A 21,034-nucleotide genomic window follows, 5' to 3' on the forward strand; every position below is an offset into this window, starting at 1 on the left:
ACTGGTCTGAATGACTTAGCTGTCTGGTGAGGAAGTAGTATTTCAGTGCTTACAGACATGTTTAGTTTCCAGTGTTTTCTTCCTAAGTGACAGAAGGAATTGGTACTCAGAGAAGGTAGTTTTAGGGGTGTGTTTGAATGTAGATGAAGGATTGGATAGCAACTTCATGCCAAGGTGAAAGGAGGCGGATCTGTGGAGTGAATTATGAGGAAATGTGCCAGATGAATTTGTAGGAGATGAAGTGCACCTATTTTTGATGGGAGATGGCTAAAGTTTTTGATTATGGGCTAGTGGTGTGGATCTGTTTGTAATACGCTGGTTAACCCATATCGCAGAAGCGAGATTTCTAGACTTTTGACTTGTTGCTCGGAAGAAGTGTATTCAGAATTATTGCCAGTTTTGTGGCTGTGACAGTTTCTTTCATTTGGTGTGTGTGTCTCGATAGTAGAGTAAGTGTGTCGATGTTTTGTGCAGGAGCCTTTCTGGGGCACAGCGAGGCAGGTGGCTGATACAGGCGGCTAAGGTGGGGGCGGTGGAGGTGGTGCGGCTGTTGCTGGCGGCTGGGGCGGACGTGAGGGCGAGGGACGAGAGCGGGTGCACCACCCTGCACTGGGCTGCAGAGAGAGGCGACGCGGCTGTGGTGCGGCTGCTGCTCTCTGCGGCATCCGACCCCAACGCCAGGTCTCTGAAGGGGTGGACGCCGCTGCACTTCGCGGCATACTGTGGCCGCGCAGAAGCGACGGCTGCGTTGCTGGAGGCCGGAGCCGACACGGGGGTGTGGACTAATGACGGGAGGACCCCACTGGACTACGCCGTACTGTGCAACCATCGTCAGCTCGTCCAGATGCTAACAGAGCCTTAATACGTGCCAGTAGGGGAAATGACATCATGTACTTCATTGTACATTATATTAAAATAAAAAAAATTGAAAAAATGAACACTTTCTCTATTCATTTCTACCTTTTGCAGTCCACACAATTCCTCCAGTAACACAACTATTGCAACAACAGGAGATAGCTGTAAACCAGCGTGACAAACCTTCCTTTTGAGAATTCACTCTGTAAAACATTTCAGAAGCAATGTCCGCAAAAGCTCAGCAACAATTGACAAATACTCATTCATAAACTCCACTTCTCTCTCCCTCTCTGTCTTGTGTTTCTCGTCCCACATACAATATTCAAACAGCTTACAAGAATACAGCTGACGTCTTTCACAACCGCCTGTATTTCGAAACACGAACGCCCAATCTCTTCCAAGACACAAATGCGAGAATACCGGTTGTTGGGTAACACGTCACCCAGCCGCAATAACATCACTTCTTCCCACCAGTCCGCTACATTACCTAATTACTGCAAACTGTTTGCTAGCAGTGTCTATGTTGCTACATCACATCACTGTGAACTGCACCATACTCAGATTACTGCCACATAAGCTGTTCAGTTAGAATGTATCTTCACTTAAGATTTCACACTGAATTCACTTCTGTGTGTGCACTGCACAAGTACTTTTCCTGTTTAACTGCAATGTCACATTTGTAGCAGTGCTCACACCACATCTCGCTCACACCATCTGCAGCAGTCTTCCGAGCTCACCTTCAAATAAAGAGAATTGAAGATCCACCTAAAATCATTCCTCTCCCACACACCTCGCTTGCTGCTCTTACAGAACAAACTGCCATCTCTCAGGGAATTATACTCAATCACGTGAGACATGGAGCGATCACTGGAATTATACGGCAGTTTCCCAAAGTACACTTTCGCGTCTCTTTAGGCGTTTTGGAAGCAGACCACATTAGGAACATTCATTCCCCTTTCTGCTGTGATACAATTAGACTTGGCATCCCCGTGCATGCATGTGTGACCAAAGTGGCAGACTGCATTCTGAACAAGAGCTTCTGTGGCCCTCATGTGGCGGTGTTACAGACAGAAGCTCCTTAACATTCTCTGTGAGGAAGCAGCGACGGCAGAAGGCAGTATTGACTTGCTGAGTGACCTCCACAGCATTGATGAATGCTTCAGGCTCTGCCAGTTGATCCTCAACATAAATAAATGTAACATACTGTGCATACACCGAAAAGAAATCCACTACTGTAAAATTACACCGCTGATCACAAATTGCTGGAAACAGTAAGTCACCTACCGTAAAATATCTAGCAGTAACTATCCAGAGCCATACTGCGTGCAATGACCAAAAGATACCAATTGGTAAGAAACTGCAATAGATCTTTTCTCAGCGATTCCACAATCATATGTTTTGGGCTCCTAAATCCAAATTTCCTGCTTCCTGCCCTGTAGTATGTTGGCTTCACAACGAAAGCCTCAAAATTTTCAGACTTTTCTCAGATTTTCATTTATTTCACAAAGACTACGTGTTTCTCAAAGTTGAAAACCCAACACAAAATTAAATTGGACAAACTCTTCTACAACATGCAGCAATCAGCAGTGATTTTCTGACGGCGAGTGATGACCGCACTAGAGCGTCCTAAAAAAACGGTGACTCCCCAAAATTCGGATCGCGCCTAACGCCATTCACCTGTTGCACTCTGCTATTACGGCACTTTGGAATGGTATGGCACGCTTCAGCAGACGGAAAACAGCCCAGAACTCCACCTGCGTTCTTCGCATCGTCAAACACAATAGCACTCACGGCAGACATCCGCTGTCGAAACGGACGTCATATATTTTGAAACGTGTTCGCATTTATTTAAACTAGTGCTTCTAAGTGTGTGGTTGGTATCTGAGAAATGGCTAAAATTTATTTTGATATATAAATACGTAAATCTCAGTCCAGTGCGACAGAAAAGTCTAAATATTGAATTTTGTACCGAAGTATGCGAAGCACACGCTACACGATGCGAAATCCAGGCTAGCCGGTACATCAAACAATTCGCCTGCGAGAGAGGAGGTCGTTTTCTACGTAATTTATACATACCATTTATCTGCAAAACAGATAACTCAATTTAAAATATTGAGTCCTGAATATTGTAAATCTTTATCTTCAGGCTTGTAAACAATAAATGCACCAGATCTGCTATCATATTTATAGTGCAAATGAAGATAAAATGTAATGCATCCCGCTTTGTGTCAAAACTGCTCCAAAATTCACAAGATAACGCCTTTCTGAAATAACTTTCCAAATCGGTAAGTCTGAAATATGATGATTTCACAGATACATTCTGGTGTGTGGCGGAGGACAGTTTGAGTACCACAGCTGTTCCGGCCTTTTCCTGTTGCAGTCGCGGTGTGAAACACTGCTGGTAAGCCACCGTGTGACCTCCATTCTCCTTAATTTCTACTTTCACGCTCCCTCCTTAATTTTTACTTTCACGCTCCCTGCTTAATTTTTACTTTCACGCTCCTCCCGAGACGCGCGCAGCAGGTAGCAATATATCGGTTGAGTCAGGTGTAGAGAAACTCAAATAGAGCTAAAGTCTCCTTCATGTCCCTGTTGTACTCTCATAAAAATGTTTGCAATCGACTGAAAAATTTCACGTCGACAAGAATAAACAGTTTTGATCTGTCTTTGCTCAACTTATCGGTTCCCGTTAAGACTAGCAGAAGGGCCGAGTACGTCTTTCAAACACTGACTGTGAAATTGCATTGTCCTGCTTTTCCTAAAAGCTGCCTCAGAACAGTAGCAGGCAGGGTCCTTTCGCACACTAGCCTTACTGTAACTCAGCCACCAATCAAGAACCGAGCTGAAATTTTGCCATTCGTATTGACGTGCTTCCCAAATATCAGTGATTTCGGAATGGAGGATTGTAGAATATTATGTAAAAGACCGCCTCAGGTTAGTCCTCACTGACGATTCGAGAAATATCGTCTATGAAGAGCTCTGAATAGAAAGTAAGAACATCTGGCGTGCACTTCCTAGTTATTCATAGTTTTAGATGGAACCTTTAACCTGCCACCTCTGCAGTGGGAGACTCGGGTAGCCGGGCCTGGTGGCAGGGCCAGAGAATTATGACAAACTGATCCAAGTGGTTTACCCAAAAACTGCCTCGAGCCATTCATCTGAAAACCGACTCGTGAAGATAACATCTTAGGCCTGCTGCTAACAGATGGACCGGAACTTTTCCAATCTGTTAGGGCAGAAGAGGGAATCGGCGATGACAAGACTGATACAGTATCACTGAATGCGAGCTTTAACAGAAACAGAAAGTAAGTTGGGAATATTGTGCGTAACAAGAGAGACGAGAAACAGTCTTCAGATTACCTTTCCTCTGTAGCACTAACAGCGTGTGTATCAGTGGAAGCAGTTCAAGAGCATTGTAGAATACCAGGGTGTATATGACCGGGAAAAACCCGGAAATTTTTTAGAATTCCGGGAAGTTCTCATTGTTTTAGTTTTCAGTTAAATTTTTGTAACTTTGACTGATAAGAACCAATACTATAACGAAGAGTAGTACTGTATATCGCTACTGCAGAATAATACTGCAGCAATAAAACACGAATGACAGAAAAAAAGAATATAAAACTTAAGTTGCAAAGGAAATGCGCCGTATACAACAAGACAGTGCTCATACAAGCGTCTGCCAACAGCAAGATGTGTCAAAGGCTTTACGAAGACTACGCAATACTTCATAACAACAAATTGCCTCTGATGTTGGAGCGAGCTTATGCGCATGTGCAGTTGAGTCGCGTATGAGTAGTACCTTCTCCCGCTTCTGGCTGCAGAAGTGTGGCAGTTAGCCGCATGGAAGCATAAGCAATAGCAGCAAGCAGGCAGATGCTATCAGCAAAAATTTTACTGGTGCGCCTAAGCTGCCAGATTCACGTATGCGCAACAGGCCCGGAACTGGGGGTAGGGAGCGAGGACAAACCGGGTATCTACCCCGGACGGCAGTTTCGGGGGGGGGGGGGGGGTTGAGAGGCAAATTCATATTATTGAGGAAAAAGACTTTGTTTCACAAAGCTCCTAGCATGCAGCACACGTTGGTCTATCGATTACTCATATGGTTTTCAACGCATCCCTGTTGGTTCTTTTAACATTTTTGATCAAATTTTAAGTTGATTTCTGAATGCGTGCATAGTGTACGTGATGTGTCTGCCAGGGGAATCCCCGCCGCACCTACAAATAAACTTCCCTGCAGACAAAAGAGGATGGGGCTACACGAGCTGAGCGAATAGAGCTCAACGGGTGAATGCCAGTCACTGTTGATGTGGTTCAGTGGGTTTACAAATGATCAGCATTGTTATAATTACTAGCGAATTCCCTAGATTGAGACCACCAGAGTGGAAATAAATAAATGACTGACAGGAATAACAGGCAACGAAGATTATGTATTGTCTTCTCCGAGTGTCCAAGGAAATGAAATTTCGACAGAAAATTTTTGGCCAGACTGCTACACTACTAAGGGCCAGTTATACAATCCCCAGCTAGCAGCCGCTAAAGTTCTGTTCTGGGAGTCGCACGGAAAACGCGTTCTACGAACACATAATAACGTCTAGCCGGAGAATAAATGCGGGATAACTAAACCGGTGATTGTGGCAGGGTCGGTGAAGTTAACCAGAGAATAAGTTTTGACACTGGCAGGACTAGTTACAGAGTTAGTGATGACAAGATTGTTTGTTAGAACATGGAAGGAGAAGAAAAGGAGACTCACACAAATTACGGAAGAATATGACAATTCAAAATGTATATAAAGATTTCGTACTACTACTTTTCGATCTCATGCTTCAGAAGCTAGAGAGTATGAATAAAGTGTGAAACTATTTCCTAACACAAAACTTTTTGCTTGTAGTATGCCTAATAGGCATTCGATATTGGTACTTCATGAATTATATTCTGTCGTGTTATAAAAATGACCATTTATGCCAAAACAGTCTCGTTTATTTGGTGTGTGTAGCAACTGCTGCAATATTAGCCAGGCCCATTTCGTTTTATCTAGCAGACAGTGACAAAATACACGTAATCAGACCGAGAAACCACACCAGTCTTGGGTAATATTTGTATTGACAGAGTTTCTAGTATTAGACAACGACATTTCGTTTTTTTTCATGTTGAAAAATGTTGACGAACTGTGATGAGGTAATAGATCCTTTCCCAGAAAGGAAACTACGCCATATAAAGCTGTGGCAAGATTAGAGAGAAAAAAAATGCTAGGACTTAAGGATTGAAGAAATGTGTTCTGTCTTGCTTGGCTCTTGTTTTCACTCATTTTATGTATCCCATATTTAATTCTATGTCACAAAACAGGAAGTTGTTAGCTAACAGGCAGCAAAGACTGCAAATTTTGTTCTTCCGGTTGCAAATAATACCATCCAGTATTAATTGCGAGATTTTTTTAAGAGGGGCAGGATGTCGAACCGGCCTACTGGGAGCAGGAGAGGCACCACAGGACATTTTAATTTCCACTTGCCTGAATATAGTTTGATGGGCCCTTTACAAAATGTTGCACGTTCGAATTCCACAGAGACGTGCGATGGAAGAATGCTGTGTGATGAGGCGTGGCACTGCACTTCGGCACACTGAAGGCCAAATAACATGTATTACGTTCCCTCAAACATATATATTTTATGTAGCAGACTCTTCAGAAAGATGTGAACTACAAAATGAAGATATTTTTGAAAAGTCGATTTTTTAAATTTTTGGCTTCCTACGTCAAACGCTCGAGGGAGGGGAGTGCCACTATCTAATACTGCCGCGGTTCGGAAATATTGTAGATTTGGACTTGATGCACAGAGCAATCTGAGTTGTAGTGGGGAGGTGGTAGTCTCCATGTGACCTGTCTTTACGTTTAGTGATTTTGCTCTTTCTTCTTCGTTTATTGCTCTCACATCAAATGAAAACAAAACGGATTTCTGTGGGCGGGAGCTATCAAGTGAATTAAAATACATTCACATATTACGGAAGGGTAAAATATGTTATTACTTGCAGATCATATTTTGTTTCCACCTTTCTGAGAGTCAAGCGTTAATCGCTTTGCAGAACAGTGAATTTATTTTTGTCGGTTTGTTAAAGAAATTTGACTTTTATTAATCTTCTCTGCTGAGGCAGTCAATTTATTTGAAACAAAGTGTTTAATTCAGCACTATTGGCTAGTTTCAACTGTTCGCTACATTTCAAGTTCACCTTTTCGTCTTCTAGCACGTATGGCGTTATGCCATAATAAAGAACCAAACATGAGATAATACAGTACTGGTACTCCAAAAAAATTTACATCTGAATCTGGACATACGAATGTGCGCTTTAAGGCGAATTGTGCATTTTAGTTTGGTTCGCAAAATTCCCATGTCTTGTTTCTTTTATGATATAATGTAAGATACTTTAATGTTTTATGCGCACGAATGTACGGACTTCCTGCGTCATCGTAGCTGCGCAAGCACGGCGACGGCTGTCATCTGGCGCTCTCTGGCAACTGCTGAAACGGATCCGTTCCTAACAGGTCGCGGGGAAGTATTCCGAATAGTTGTTTGAAGAGCGTTACTTTCAAAGTAAATTTCCTCTGTCGCAAGATGAACTCTGTGCTCGAATGTCGGATGAATTTTTAAAATCAGAGCGTTTGACTCTCATTCAAAAATCAGTTCTTTGAGGATGGCAATTTAGAATATTTTCGAGCCCAAAAGATCAGACAATTATGTCGTCGTTAAAAATTTTATTGGCACATTTGTGTCATCTATCTTAAGATGAACATCAACAAAAGCAAAACGAGGATAATGGAATGTAGTCGAATTAAGTCGGGTGATGCTGAAGGAATTAGATTAGGAAATGAGACACTTAAAGTAGTAAAAGAGTTTTGCTATTTGGGGAGCAAAATAACTGATGATGGTCGAAGTAGAGAGGATATAAAATGTAGACTGGCAAGACAAGGAAAGCGTTTCTGAAGAAGAGGAATTTGTTGACATCGAGTATAGAGTTAAGTGTCAGGAAGTCGTTTCTGAAAGTATTTGTATGGAGTGTAGCCACGTATGGAAGTGAAACATGGGCGATAAATAGTTTGGACAAGAAGAGAATAGTTTTCGAAATGTGGTGCTACATAAGAATGCTGCAGATTAGATGGGTAGATCACATAACTAATGAGGAGGTATTGAATAGAATTGGGGACAATAGGAGTTTGTGGCACAACTTGACATGGAGGGGGGACCGGTTGGTAGGACGTGTTCTGAGGTATCAGGGGATCACAAATTTAGCGTTGGAGGGCAGCGTGGAGGGTAAAAATCGTAGGGGGAGACCAAGAGATGAATACACTAAGCAAATTCAGAAGGATGTAGGTTTCAGTAGGTACTGGGAGATGAAGAAGCTTGCACAGGATGGAGTAGCATGGAGAGCTGCATCAAACCAGTCTCAGGACTGAAGACCACAGCAACAATCTTAAAGTGTAACTCGCGCAAAAAATATCAACTTTATGTGTGACAGCGTAGCTTCTCTTGCACATTATTAATCTTAAGAGACCAATATTATACGCGACAGCTTTCCTTTTCTAGTAGCAGCACTATGTATATTAATTTAATCCATTACCTTTTCCTATTCGCGGTTGTTGACAGTGCTGTTGCTGTTGGGTGACTACTTCACATGTCCTGTGCTCTGAATATCCTCCGTCATCGGCTGGCGAGTTAGCTTGACATGAGCCATGACTGGCTTACAAAAGTGCATAGCAATCTCGATTTCAGTCCATCGGAAAGTAACATGCGGTGTATGCTGGAATTCGAATTTATACTGTCGTAATACGAAAACATGCAGTGTACATGTTGCTGCACATCAGACATCTTGCCAAAACGTGTTTTTTTCCCCTGAGTTTCGTTTAAAGTGCCGGGAAATTCTATGCCGGGCTATAAAACCGCTACCATTGAAAGGATTGATAAGTTTAACAGTTCCGAGGAAATGTATACTGTTACTTAAGACGGAAAAAATGTATTTTCACCCGGAAGAAAGTGTATTTTTAAGCGGGAAATCCGGGAATTTTTTTTTCTCCTCGTCCACGTATGCACCCTGAATACGCTTCAGACAGGTGTGTACCGACCAAATGCGTCTCAGGCCTGGTTTGACAGACATGAGTTTACGGCACTGGTTTTCATTTCAGTGCGCGTATCTGCACGCCAGATCACGAGATAACAAAGGAATTTCCGAGATCCGAATTTCATCGATAAAAATGACGCCAAAGAAACAGCTATTTCCGGAAACAGCAACATATCTTATCTGTAACATGTTGCGTTACTCTCTACGTAACGAAAGCCTGTGTAAACATTCGGTCTTGTCTCTTAGGCAGAAATGCTTGGAACACTTTTATTCAAGTGCAAACAGCAACAGGTGGCGTCAGACTGCCCGCGCAAACGGCCGAGGGGGAACTCGCAGGTGGGGGCGCGACGCAGAATGCGGGCGGCGAATCCGGCAGAGGGCCGCGCATGCGCAGAAGCAGCGGCGGGGTGGGAACAGGTGCTAGGGGCGGTCCGACCACGGCGGCGGAGAAAAGACCGGCCACACGACAGGGGGGCCGAAACTAAGTCAGGACGATCACTTCCCGCATAAAATGTGTAATACTGTTTAGGGATCAGAGCTCCAGTTGTACTCAACAATTTCAAAGTCGGTGATGATCGCAGACACCGGTGTCCGGCTGCCATTTACTATCCCGGTATTACAAAGATATTTTCTCCCGCTCTCCCAGCAGTTTCGCAGTTACGTCACAGCACGCTACATGGCAGTCCACTATATACTAACACTAAACATTATTTCGATAACAACCTCTGTTACAATTAGTGCGCTAGATGATTTAATACATGTAATGTATTATTTTCGCAGCAAGTCTCAATGACAGGTATAGGAACATCCTCTGACTTTCAAGTTGTCATTACTATCGATCCAGAAATCAACAGTGCAACGGCAGTTCTTTTAAGGGATGGGTTTACACCTGAAAACGTCCAACTTTATGGTTCAAATGGCTCTGAGCACTATGGGACTTAACATCTGTGGTCATCAGTCCCCTAGAACTTAGTCCCCATGCGGGACTGACGTTACACATCCACGATCGGTCTATTTTTTAATCAGGATGTCCCACGTCTTTTGGCAAATACGTGCATGTGTAGCACACGCTACACGATGCGAATTAGAGGCTAGTCAGTACATCGAACAATTCGCCTGCGAGAGAGAGCAGGCCGATTTCAGTGTAATTTGTATATGTCATTTGTCTGCAACGCAAATGACTCTGATTAAAATGTTGGCCCTGAAGATTGTTAATCTTTGTGTTTAGACTTCATTTACCCGTTTGAAACATCTAAAATGATATATTTTCACAGATAGATTGTGACAATCATTGTACCTTACAGTGATGGTAATTAAATTTGTTGGCCTAGCTGTGCGAACAGAACGCTCCTCTGTTCTGTAACCAGTTACTATTAAGAGAGTGACGGAGCTGTCAAAAACGTACGGTACAGGTCCAGCGCGACAGCCGTCTGGAGGCAGAAAGGGTGCCAGCATCACAGAATCAGCAGAGGGATTCGATACGCCCGCGCATGCGCAGAAGTACCCGTTCTGCTTCTCGCTCGTGTGGCCACCGGCCAAGTGCAGAGTTTCGTAATGCAGATTTTGCGCCTTTTGCGGTGAGTAACTCTTCACGAACACAGTAACTAAATGATGTAGAAAAAGAGCCGGGAGGACGCATTGTCAAAGGGGTTCTGAATGTGTTCACCTCTCTAAACCTCTGCACACCCTCCGCATCAAACAAGAGAGCTGCTAGGGAAAGATTTTTCAGCGATCGAGTCCCGTATTTTCTGAGACAGGCAAAAAAAAAAAAAATGGTTCAAATGCCTCTGAGCACTATGGGACTTAACATCTGTGGTCATCAGTCCCCTACAACTTAGAACTACTTAAACCTAACTAACCTAAGTATATCACACACATCCATGCCCGAGGCAGGATTCGAACCTGCGACCGTAGCGGTCCCGCGGTTCCGGACTGAAGTGCCTAGAACCGCACGGCCACCGCGGCCGGCAATTCGCATATACTTATTCTTAATTGTCACATCAAGAAAAAAGTTTTTTATCAGTCGTCCTATATTGATTTTCCACTTTAACGAAATACAAGACTTGACTGTTCTTTTATAAACCGAAATAACAACTTCTGCCAAAGTGAAACAAAGACTGCTGTGTGCGCATTCACGCCAAAACGGTTACAAGTAAGTCAAAGATTATGAGTCTCACAGAAATGAATACACACAAGAACCGTATCACTGTAACACATCGATACATCGGAGTACCTATACACTAATAAAACCAAATGTGAATATTGTCACAAAAATATGTCTGTTACTTCGCAGAAAAGCAGTACGATATTAGTGGCATCGAGAACTGGGGTTGGAGTGCCGTAATGGTCACGTAAATAAAGAACCATTACAACACGAAAGCCAATTACGTATACAAATTAATTATAAAAAAATGTAAATTAATTTAGTTGTGTATTGCGATTTTTTTTAATAAATGCATTTCAGTTTGTTTTTTATAAAACATAAACCGGTCCAATATTCTTTCTACCTACAATAAATACTGCTGTAAAACTTTTTTATTTTTCTTGTTTCAGCTACAAACTTGCAATAACAGTGTAAACTTAAGTGAAGTTGGTTACTATAATGTGTTACTTCATCTTAAAGTTTAATGTACAAGGAGGAGGAGGAGGATATTAGTGTTTAACGTCCCGTCGACAACGAGGTCATTAGAGACGGAGCGCAAGCTTGGGTGAGGGAAGGATGGGGAAGGAAATCGGCCGTGCCCTTTCAAAGGAACCATCCCGGCATTTGCCTGAAGCGATTTAGGAAAATCACGGAAAACCTAAATCAGGATGGCCGGAGACGGGATTGAACCGTCATCCTCCCGAATGCGAGTCCAGTGTGCTAACCACTGCGCCACCTCGCTCGGTTAATGTACAAGGTTAAAACGGAACAAGTGCGACGATTTATCTCTAACCGTTCGTGAATTTTGATTTTTTAGGAAAACGACAGAAAACCCCAGTCTGACGAGCTAGAATGTCGTTAAGAGTCCCAGACTTCAAAGTGTTGACTTGTTGTTCCGGTGAGAGGCAGTAAGGCCAGGCTCACTCGATTACGGGGCCAGCGTGTGTGGGCGGTGGGGTTGTGACGTCACCACAGTGTGTCAGCAAGAGGCGCCTGCCGCGGCCTTCAGTTGATGGCAGACTGAGGCAGAGAAACTGCAGACACACTCACTGAGGTCTTGGTGACGCGACACAAAATTACAACGTTTTTCTTTTCCATTATCGTCACAATTATTGTAACATTTTCAATATGTGGAACGTAATATTGAAAGTCTAAACCAGATGTAATCACTAACCAAATGAAAGGAGGTACTGATTTCTGTACGTTTCATAGTGTGCTTTTGGGCAGGGCATCTCCACTTTGCAAATAAAACACAGTTGTTGACAGAGGAAATGGTGGCAGCCAAAAGACATTCATGACATGCTGGAAAATAACAGTGCTATTACTACAATTCATGTGGGGCTCTGTAGATAACATGTGAGGCAGCAGAATGTAATGTTTAAAACGTTAACCAGATTTTATTTGTTATAAAATGAAAGTAAGAAGTACTCACGTTCCCTACTTCTCAAAAAGAGTGTTCGAGTAGGGCATCTTCAATTTGCAGATAAAATGCAGTCATCGGCAGAGTAGACTAAAAGACGTCCGTTAGATGCTGATAAAGAACAGCAGAATACCCCCTTGTTACTTCAAAATAGGAAGCTATAGATAATAGCCTTTCACTTTGCAGAGGGTAATATTAAAAAATGTTAACCACATGTAATTACTTACCCAGTGCTCGAAGGAAGTACTTATTTCTCTTCATTTAAAAGCCTCCTTCCGAGCAGGGCAGGGGATCTTTCCTTGGCAAAAAATAAATTAAAAAATGCAGTCGATATCAGAATAAATGGCGGCAGCGACGTGGCGCTCATTAACCTGCTGGTAAGGAACAGGAGGCAGCATTTGAGGCAGCAGGGTCCCATATGAACAGTGTCTAACCAGGTCTGTTTACCTACCAAGCGGAAGAAGGGAGGAGCAGCTGCGTCGCTGGAGGGTGTCCACGTGTTTGTCGTCGCTGCCGGGGAGAGAGAGGGGAGCTGGAGTTCCAGCGCCAGGGGGGCAGTTGTGAGTTGAGACGCCGAGCAGGGAACTCTGGGCAGTGCAGGCGTGAAGTTAAGAGCGCCTGCGTTTAAGTAAAGTGCTCTGTGTTTGAATGCTGTGAAACAGAGGAGAGAGATACGATTAACGGTTCAGAATGAAATGAGGTGTAAGGATCTCAGAAAAGAGTATGAAGAGGAATGAAGGGAACATTTTTTTTATTTAGTGGCACTGCAGTCGCGCTAGTTACATTAGTTTCATTGTTGAATTAGACAGCCATATCAAGGAAATTGAGATTTTTCATTAAAGATTGTTTAATTTTCACTGTGAGGGTTTTTTCATGTCTGTCAATTATTTCACTGACGTTTGTGAGAGTAAGATTTTGGTATCGGTGTCTTCCTTTCACAATGTTAATAAATGTTGTAATATGAACTGAATACGGTTAATAATATATCCGATAATGTAAAAACATTTTGCTAAAGGCATATTTCACCACATCCTCGGTCCAAGCCACTTTTGTTCAAAGCATTGTCTCACTCAGTGGTGTGTATAAAACAGTTTGCTCGCTGGCTGGAGCATTGCACTCGGCCCTCAGCAACTGGAGTCAGAAATTTCCAACTGGAGCGCAGACAGCAGCCAAGCAGTGTTTCCAAGCAATTACATTACGAGGGGAGATGTTTCCATTTCAGGATCTGTTTGCTACGAAAATTATCAACGGACAGGGAACATTTCACGAACAGCATTACTTGCAGACCATTAACACACGGGGACCACTTTGTTTTTATTAAAGAGATTAATAGTAAAGTTCAGGATTTAATCAGTTTACACTTTTTACGGTATCAGTACAGTAAGACAACATATTATCACGTCGGAAGACATAAGAGTCACGTTATTGCAGGGAAAAGGACAGCCACAAAAGAATGTGCATCATGCGATTAGAAGCACACCAACTGACTCACATAATTTCACCGCACTGACTGACTATGGACCTCCAGTTACATCGATTAGTGATGGAGCGGGCAATACACGCAATGCGAATAATTCTTGCTCTACAATCCCATTACAAAGGACTAAAGTTAGAGGAGCAGTTTCAGGAAAAAGAATAGATGTAAAAACCACTCACACACACTTAAAATTTGCTGTTCACAGCCGCACAATTTATGCAGATTTTTGGATCGTCCAACTTTTTAAAAACTGAAGCTAAGCTGCGTCTGGGTTTTTTAACAGAACATGATGCCATTTCGGACTATGAAGATGCATTACACTTTCGGCAGAGCATTTCAATACACGAATGGGAAATTAACAGCTTAGAGCTTTCTTCATACACAGAAAATAACCAATGGTACACATCATTTTTAACTGACACGTATTTTGCCACAGTCAATGCGGATGAAGGATTAAATTTCGACGTTTCGCAGTCAGTCAAAGCCAAGGAAGACAGTTGTGAAGCAGCAACAGACGAACCAAACAACACACTCCATTGGACAGATTTTTCAGATCACCACTAATTCTGTTGCCATTGATACAACTTTGCTCTCGCCACATTTAATTTTGAAGGATAAAAATCAGCCAGACAAAACAAAAGAACTTGTGACTTTCCCCAAGTCACAACGTCTACGTCATCGTTAACTGACAGACACTGCAACAGTTAATACAAAAGAGGCAGCTGATTAGAGGAAAACCCTACAACAGAAGGTAAGTCTCACTAAAAAATTTGAAGTTGGACAGTAAGTTTTAGTTCAAACACGCCCACTGTCTTGTAAAGCAAAGAAGAGGTGTCATAAATTTCCATTGGTTTACAACGAACCATTTCGGAATCGACGAATCCCACTTCCTAACGTAGGACATCTTGAAACACTCAGAACGAAAGCTTCGACAGGTCTTCATCACATCACCAATACAAAACCGTTCACTGTGTAATTGTTTGGTTTTGTACTCCTCTTTGAAGACAACACCATACCGATACACAACACTTCGTTTCCTTATGACGTCAACCGTTTGTAGATAGAGATTAAACTTTTTCTATAGGTTTTCTTTCATTGACATGTATGTATACATGGCAATAACATTTTTATCTCATACAGCACAAGCCATTTCGCATGTTTATTTTCACTGTGTCATGATTGTTACAGAGTATATACCATTCCGTGTTCTAACATAACTGACCCCGATCTTTACAATACATCAATATAAAAGCAAAAGTTACGTAAAAGAAGACAGTAAAGACTCCTTCGCCAAAGACAAACGCATCACAAAAGATAAAAGCAACATGTGAAACAATAACATAGAATTCCGCCCGAGCTAATACATTTTCTCTTACAAGTTAAGGTACAGAAGTATGCAATAACGGATTCCAGATAGTGCTGATAAAACAGATATACAATGTATGTTTGCGCAGGTATGACACGTACTGTCAACTATCGGAGAAGATATTTAATTTCTTCGTCTTCCACTGGGATACTCCAATCCTGAGCTATAACCAGGGTTTCTTCATTGATTGTAAGAATTTTACTCTCGGTGTCGTGTGTGAAATGAAGACTTAAGGATTAATTATACATGAAGCATGTGTAGCAATGATTTATGAATTTGTACAATAAAGATATGGTGAGACAACAAGAAGTGAGGATAGCGAACTTTTCATGATTATTATGCAGACGTTTATGATTTATAATATGAAGTGTGGCACACTGATGTTTGGGAGTGTTAGGTATTACGAGATGATTTAACCTTTGGAGCATGCTTTGTTGATTGTGTTTTGGTGTGTTTCTCTGATGAATAGAATTTCTAATGAAACTTCCGAACAGATAAAAACTGTGTGCCTGACCGAGACTCGAACTCGGGACCGTTGCCTTTGGCAGGAGAGCTTCTGTAAAGTTTGGAAAGTAGGAGACGAGGTACTGGCGGAAGTAAAGCTGTGAGGACGGGGCGTGAGTCATGCTTGGGTAGCTCAGATGGTAGAGCACTTGCACGCGAAAGGCAAAGGTCCCGAGTTGGAGTCTCGGTCTGGCACACAGTTTTACTCTGCCAGGAAGTTTGATATCAGCGCACACTCCGCTGAAGAGTGAAACTCTCATTCTGGAATTTCTAATGGTTTGCGATCAGGTGTTACAAAGCGGTAAGAAAAACTGTGAATTTACAGGAAGATAAACACTTTCTTTCAAACATATGCCTTTTTTTCTTTGGGAATAACAACCTGAAGGTTTGAAGACGCTTATTACGATTTACTTGCTTTGATGAAATTTGTGACTTTGCTTCCACTAATCGATTTTCTTCTCATTCACAGAATAGTATAATTTATCATTCCTTTTCGCCCACATTTAATCGACTTCATCGGAAAGAGATAATTTCTTAATTATTTTTATTTTGCACGTTGACTATAGTTGTTCATAGGTATTAAGTACTCTTCTTGATCACACTTAAATTTCGCATTTGGGGTGCTTATAAGTAACTGGCACGTACATAGGTTAAGGTTTTGTGGACACATTTTCATTTGCTTTATCTTTTTTTGTGTGACTGACAGACAACTGAGAAATGCGCCAGTTTGCCGTGGCATACGGAGCTCCATCGCAGTCTTTAACACTGGTAGCATGCCGCGACAGCGTGGACGTGAACCGTATGTGCAGTTGACGGACTTTGAGCGAGGGCGTATAGTGGGCATGCGGGAGGCCGGGTGGATGTACCGCCGAATTGCTCAATACGTGGGGCGTGAGGTCTCCACAGTACATCGATGTTGTCGCCAGTGGTCGGCGGAAGGTGCACGTGCCCGTCGACCTGGGACCGGACCGCAGCGACGCACGGATGCACGCCAAGACCGTAGGATCCTACGCAGTGCCGTAGGGGACCGCACCGCCACTTCCCAGCAAATTAGGGACACTGTTGCTCCTGGGGTATCGGCGAGGACCATTCGCAACCGTCTCCATGAAGCTGGGCTACGGTCCCGCACACCGTTAGGCCGTCTTCCGCTCACGCCCCAACATCGTGCAGCCCGCCTCCAGTGGTGTCGCGACAGGCGTGAATGGAGGGACGAATGGAGACGTGTCGTCTTCAGCGATGAGAGTCGCTTCTGCCTTGGTGCCAATGATGGTCGTATGCGTGTTTGGCGCCGTGCAAGTGAGCGCCACAATCAGGACTGCATACGACCGAGGCACACAGGGCCAACACCGGGCATCATGGTGTGGGGAGCGATCTCCTACACTGGCCGTACACCACTGGTGATCGTCGAGGGGACACTGAATAGTGCACGGTACATCCAAACCGTCATCGAACCCATCGTTCTACCATTCCTAGACCGGCAAGGGAACTTGCTGTTCCAACAGGACAATGCACGTCCGCATGTATCCCGTGCCACCCAACGTGCTCTAGAAGGTGTAAGTCAACTACCCTGGCCAGCAAGATCTCCGGATCTGTCCCCCATTGAGCATGTTTGGGACTGGATGAAGCGTCGTCTCACGCGGTCTGCACGTCCAACACGAACGCTGGTCCAACTGAGGCGCCAGGTGGAAATGGCATGGCAAGCCGTTCCACAGGACTACATCCAGCATCTCTACGATCGTCTCGATGGGAGAATAGCAGCCTACATCGCTGCGAAAGGTGGATATACACTGTACTAGTGCCGACATTGTGCATGCTCTGTTGCCTGTGTCTATGTGCCTGTGGTTCTGTCAGTGTGATCATGTGATGTATCTGACCCCAGGAATGTGTCAATAAAGTTTCACCTTCCTGGGACAATGAATTCACGGTGTTCTTATTTCAATTTCCAGGAGTGTACATGTAATGACTATTGTATTTTAATGTTTCTTTTCTAGCACAGTGAAAACAAATTTCGTTTATGATTTTTCTGTTTGACATGTTACTACGGACACATCTGTCTAAATTGTAATGCTTATATTCGTGAGAAATGTTTGTTAGTCTTTGTCATTTAATCCGAGAATCTTCTATACGTAGTTTTAGATAAACGTCTTAGCTTTATTTTCCTTCACTGTACTGTAACGGAATATACGTACTTTATGAAAGCAGCACATTCGTGGACTCCAGTACAGTTATTCTTTGGACTGTGAGAAAGTTGGAGGTATTATTGACGTTTTCTTTACCACGACATGCCGCATCGATTATCGTGATTTTGGGCGACTTCACAGACATTTTGTTAAAGTGACATGGAGGTACCTTTTGTGAGCGGTCTGGCTCTGAGTTGTCACTGGATTTGTCACTGACACGTACTGAGTGCACCAATTCTGCTCTCAGCCGCCTCCCAGACAATCACGATACGACGCTTTCACCTGGTGAGGCGTTACAACGTCATGAGTGCTGGAAGACACTCCAACATGTGCTGCATAGCGTGCTGGGTACTCTCAGACCAACAGCTGCGTGTGTGAAAACCACGAAAAGACATTGCTTCGATACACATTTGCTACGACTAAAAGACGACGTAATCACAATTAGTCTCGCGAGATTTTGTGCAGAATAACGATAAAAAATAAAGTCATGAATGTAATTTTTTCCCTCAATTGATGACTTTATAGCTAATGCACAATAATGGAGTAGACCATTTTCTCAACTTGCTCACACTTCCTTCAAACGAAACGTAACGTATTCTGAGCACACCTGAGCACCAATGTAAACAACATTTGTAACTCGACGTGGCGTTCACCTGAGCACGAAATGGACGAAGCTTTCCGCAAAATAATTTATGAGCGAGTAGGCGCCAGTACTTGCAAAACAAGTACGTTACGAGGTGAGGTATTTCCATTCCAGGATCTGTTTGCTACGAAAATCATCAATGGACAGGGATCATTTCACCAACAGGAGCATTAACACACGAGGACCACTTTGTTTTTATTAAGTAGATCAATAGTTAATTTCAGGATTTAATCAATTTGCACACTTTTACCACATGAACACAGTAACAGAACATATTATCACGTTGGAAGACATAAGAGACACGTTATTGCAGGGAAAAACAGCCGCAAGAGGTGTATCATGGAATTATAAAGACATCAATTGACTCACATGATTTCACCGCGGTAATTGACAATGGATTTCGAGTTACATTGATTATTTATGCCGCATGTAATAAACGCAGTCCCAATAATTCTTGCCCTACAGTCCCACTAGAAAAGACTAAAGATAGAGGAGCAATTTCAGGAAAAGGAGTAGATGTAAACCTAAAGACACACACGTATAATCTGCTGTTCAAGTAGACATATTTTATGCAGAAGTGCCGCAACACGACGAGGTATGGACTCGCCTAATATCTGAAGTAGTGCTGGAGGGAAGTGACACCATGAATCTTGCAGGGCTGTCCATAAATCCGTAAGAGAACGAGGGGGTTGAGATCTCCTCTGAACAGTATGCTGCAAGTTTGACAGCCGGCGGAGGTGTTTAAATTCAGAAGAGTGTTCCTGGAGCCACTCTGTAGCAGTTCTGGACGTGCGGGATGTCGCATTGTCCTGCTGGAATTCCCAAAGTCCGTCGTTGTGCACAACGGACGTGAATGGACTCAGGTGATCAGACAGGATGGTTACGTACTTGTCACCTGTCAGGGTCGTATCTAGACGTGTCACGGGTCCCGTATCACTCCAGCTGCACCATTACAGCGCCTCCACCAGCTTGAACAGTCCCCTGCTGAAATTCAGGGTCCACAGATTCATGTGGTTGTATCCATACCCGTACACGTCCATCCACTCGATACAATGTGGAAGGAGATTCGTCCGACCAGGCAACGTGTTTCCAATCATCAACAGTCCAGTGATGGTGTTGACGGGCGTAAAGCTTTGTGTCGTGCAGTCATCAAGGGTACACGAGTGGGCCTTCGCATCCGAAACCCCTTTTCGATGATTGTTCGTTGAGTGCTTGGCACACCGACACTTGTCGATGGCCCAGCATTGCAATCTGCAGAAATTTGCGGGAGGGTTGCACTTCTGTCACATTGAACGATTCTCTTCAGTCGTTGATTCGCCTGTTCTTGCAGGATGTTTTCCTGCATCCTGATATCGTAGGTACACCAATGAAATGGTCGTCCCGGAAAACCCCCACTTCATCGCTACCTCGGAGTTGCTGTGTCCCATCGCTGGTGCGCCGACTATAACACCGCGTTAAGACTCACTTAAATGTTGATAAGCTGCCATCGTAGCAGCAGTAACCCATCTGTGTAGATGAACTACACTTCGTATAGGAATCTGTAGATATCATTTTTATCAAATTAAAGAAAGGAGTACTCATTTCTCTACCTCTGAAAGCCAGCTTTCGAGCAGGGCATGTTCTGTTTTCAGATAAAATGCAGCCGACTGCAGAGTTAATGGTGGCAGACAGGTGGTACTCGATATGCTGCAGATGAAGTACAGGAGAATAAGCGTATTACTACATGGCGTATATGAATCTGTAATGAGTGTGTGAGATAATGGCATTTAATTTCTAAAAAATTTGCCAGATGTACTTACTTACCAAGTAACAGAATGTGGTATTCCGTCAGCCACCTTTCAAAGGGAACGTTGGTGTAGTTTATCTTTTCTTTGCAGAATTGTAGTAGCGAGGTCTCTAGAGTTGTGGTACCCGTTGTGGATGTCCTGCAATGTAAGTCGGTGGGTGAACACACGGAATGGGTTATCGACCATCTGAGTGCAGACCTAAGTGAACGAGACACGATGAGTGTGGAATTACTTGTAGAAGCACAGGCTGCTCCTGCAGGGGGACCGGAGGTAGAAATTAAATTTTGACCTTCCGCTTGTAAGGAAAAATTCGAAAGAAAATGTTCGTCGTATTACCGTATATCGAATCACTCCCGTCTCCGTTAAGTATTCAGTTTCCCCTGAAAGTATTCCAGCGTTTGCTCTGAACAAGCTACATCCCCTGAATATGGGCAAAAGTAGCGCAGTGAAATTCCATAAAAACACCGAGTTGTTTTAAAAGCTTCACGTTTTTATGGCCATTGCCATTCAGCTGCACCCGCAGTACAACTGATTGAGGAGAAAGTGTGTCTCTGAC

The 21,034-nt window shown here is 43.3% G+C and overlaps 1 protein-coding gene across 1 annotated transcript in view; it reads left to right on the forward strand.

Annotated features, from left to right (window-relative positions):
* LOC126108679 (ankyrin-1-like) overlaps positions 1 to 880 on the forward strand; it is a 65,432-nt gene extending 64,552 nt beyond the window's left edge. Inside the window, exon 4 of the mRNA XM_049913989.1 lies at positions 475 to 880. Coding sequence (XP_049769946.1) covers positions 475 to 862 — 388 coding nt within the window. The 3' untranslated portion in view covers positions 863 to 880. The remainder of the gene's footprint in view (positions 1 to 474) is intronic.
* Positions 881 to 21,034: the final 20,154 nt, after the last annotated feature.

The sequence above is a fragment of the Schistocerca cancellata genome, chromosome 11, assembly GCF_023864275.1.
Source record: "Schistocerca cancellata isolate TAMUIC-IGC-003103 chromosome 11, iqSchCanc2.1, whole genome shotgun sequence".
Lineage (NCBI taxonomy): Eukaryota > Metazoa > Arthropoda > Insecta > Orthoptera > Acrididae > Schistocerca > Schistocerca cancellata.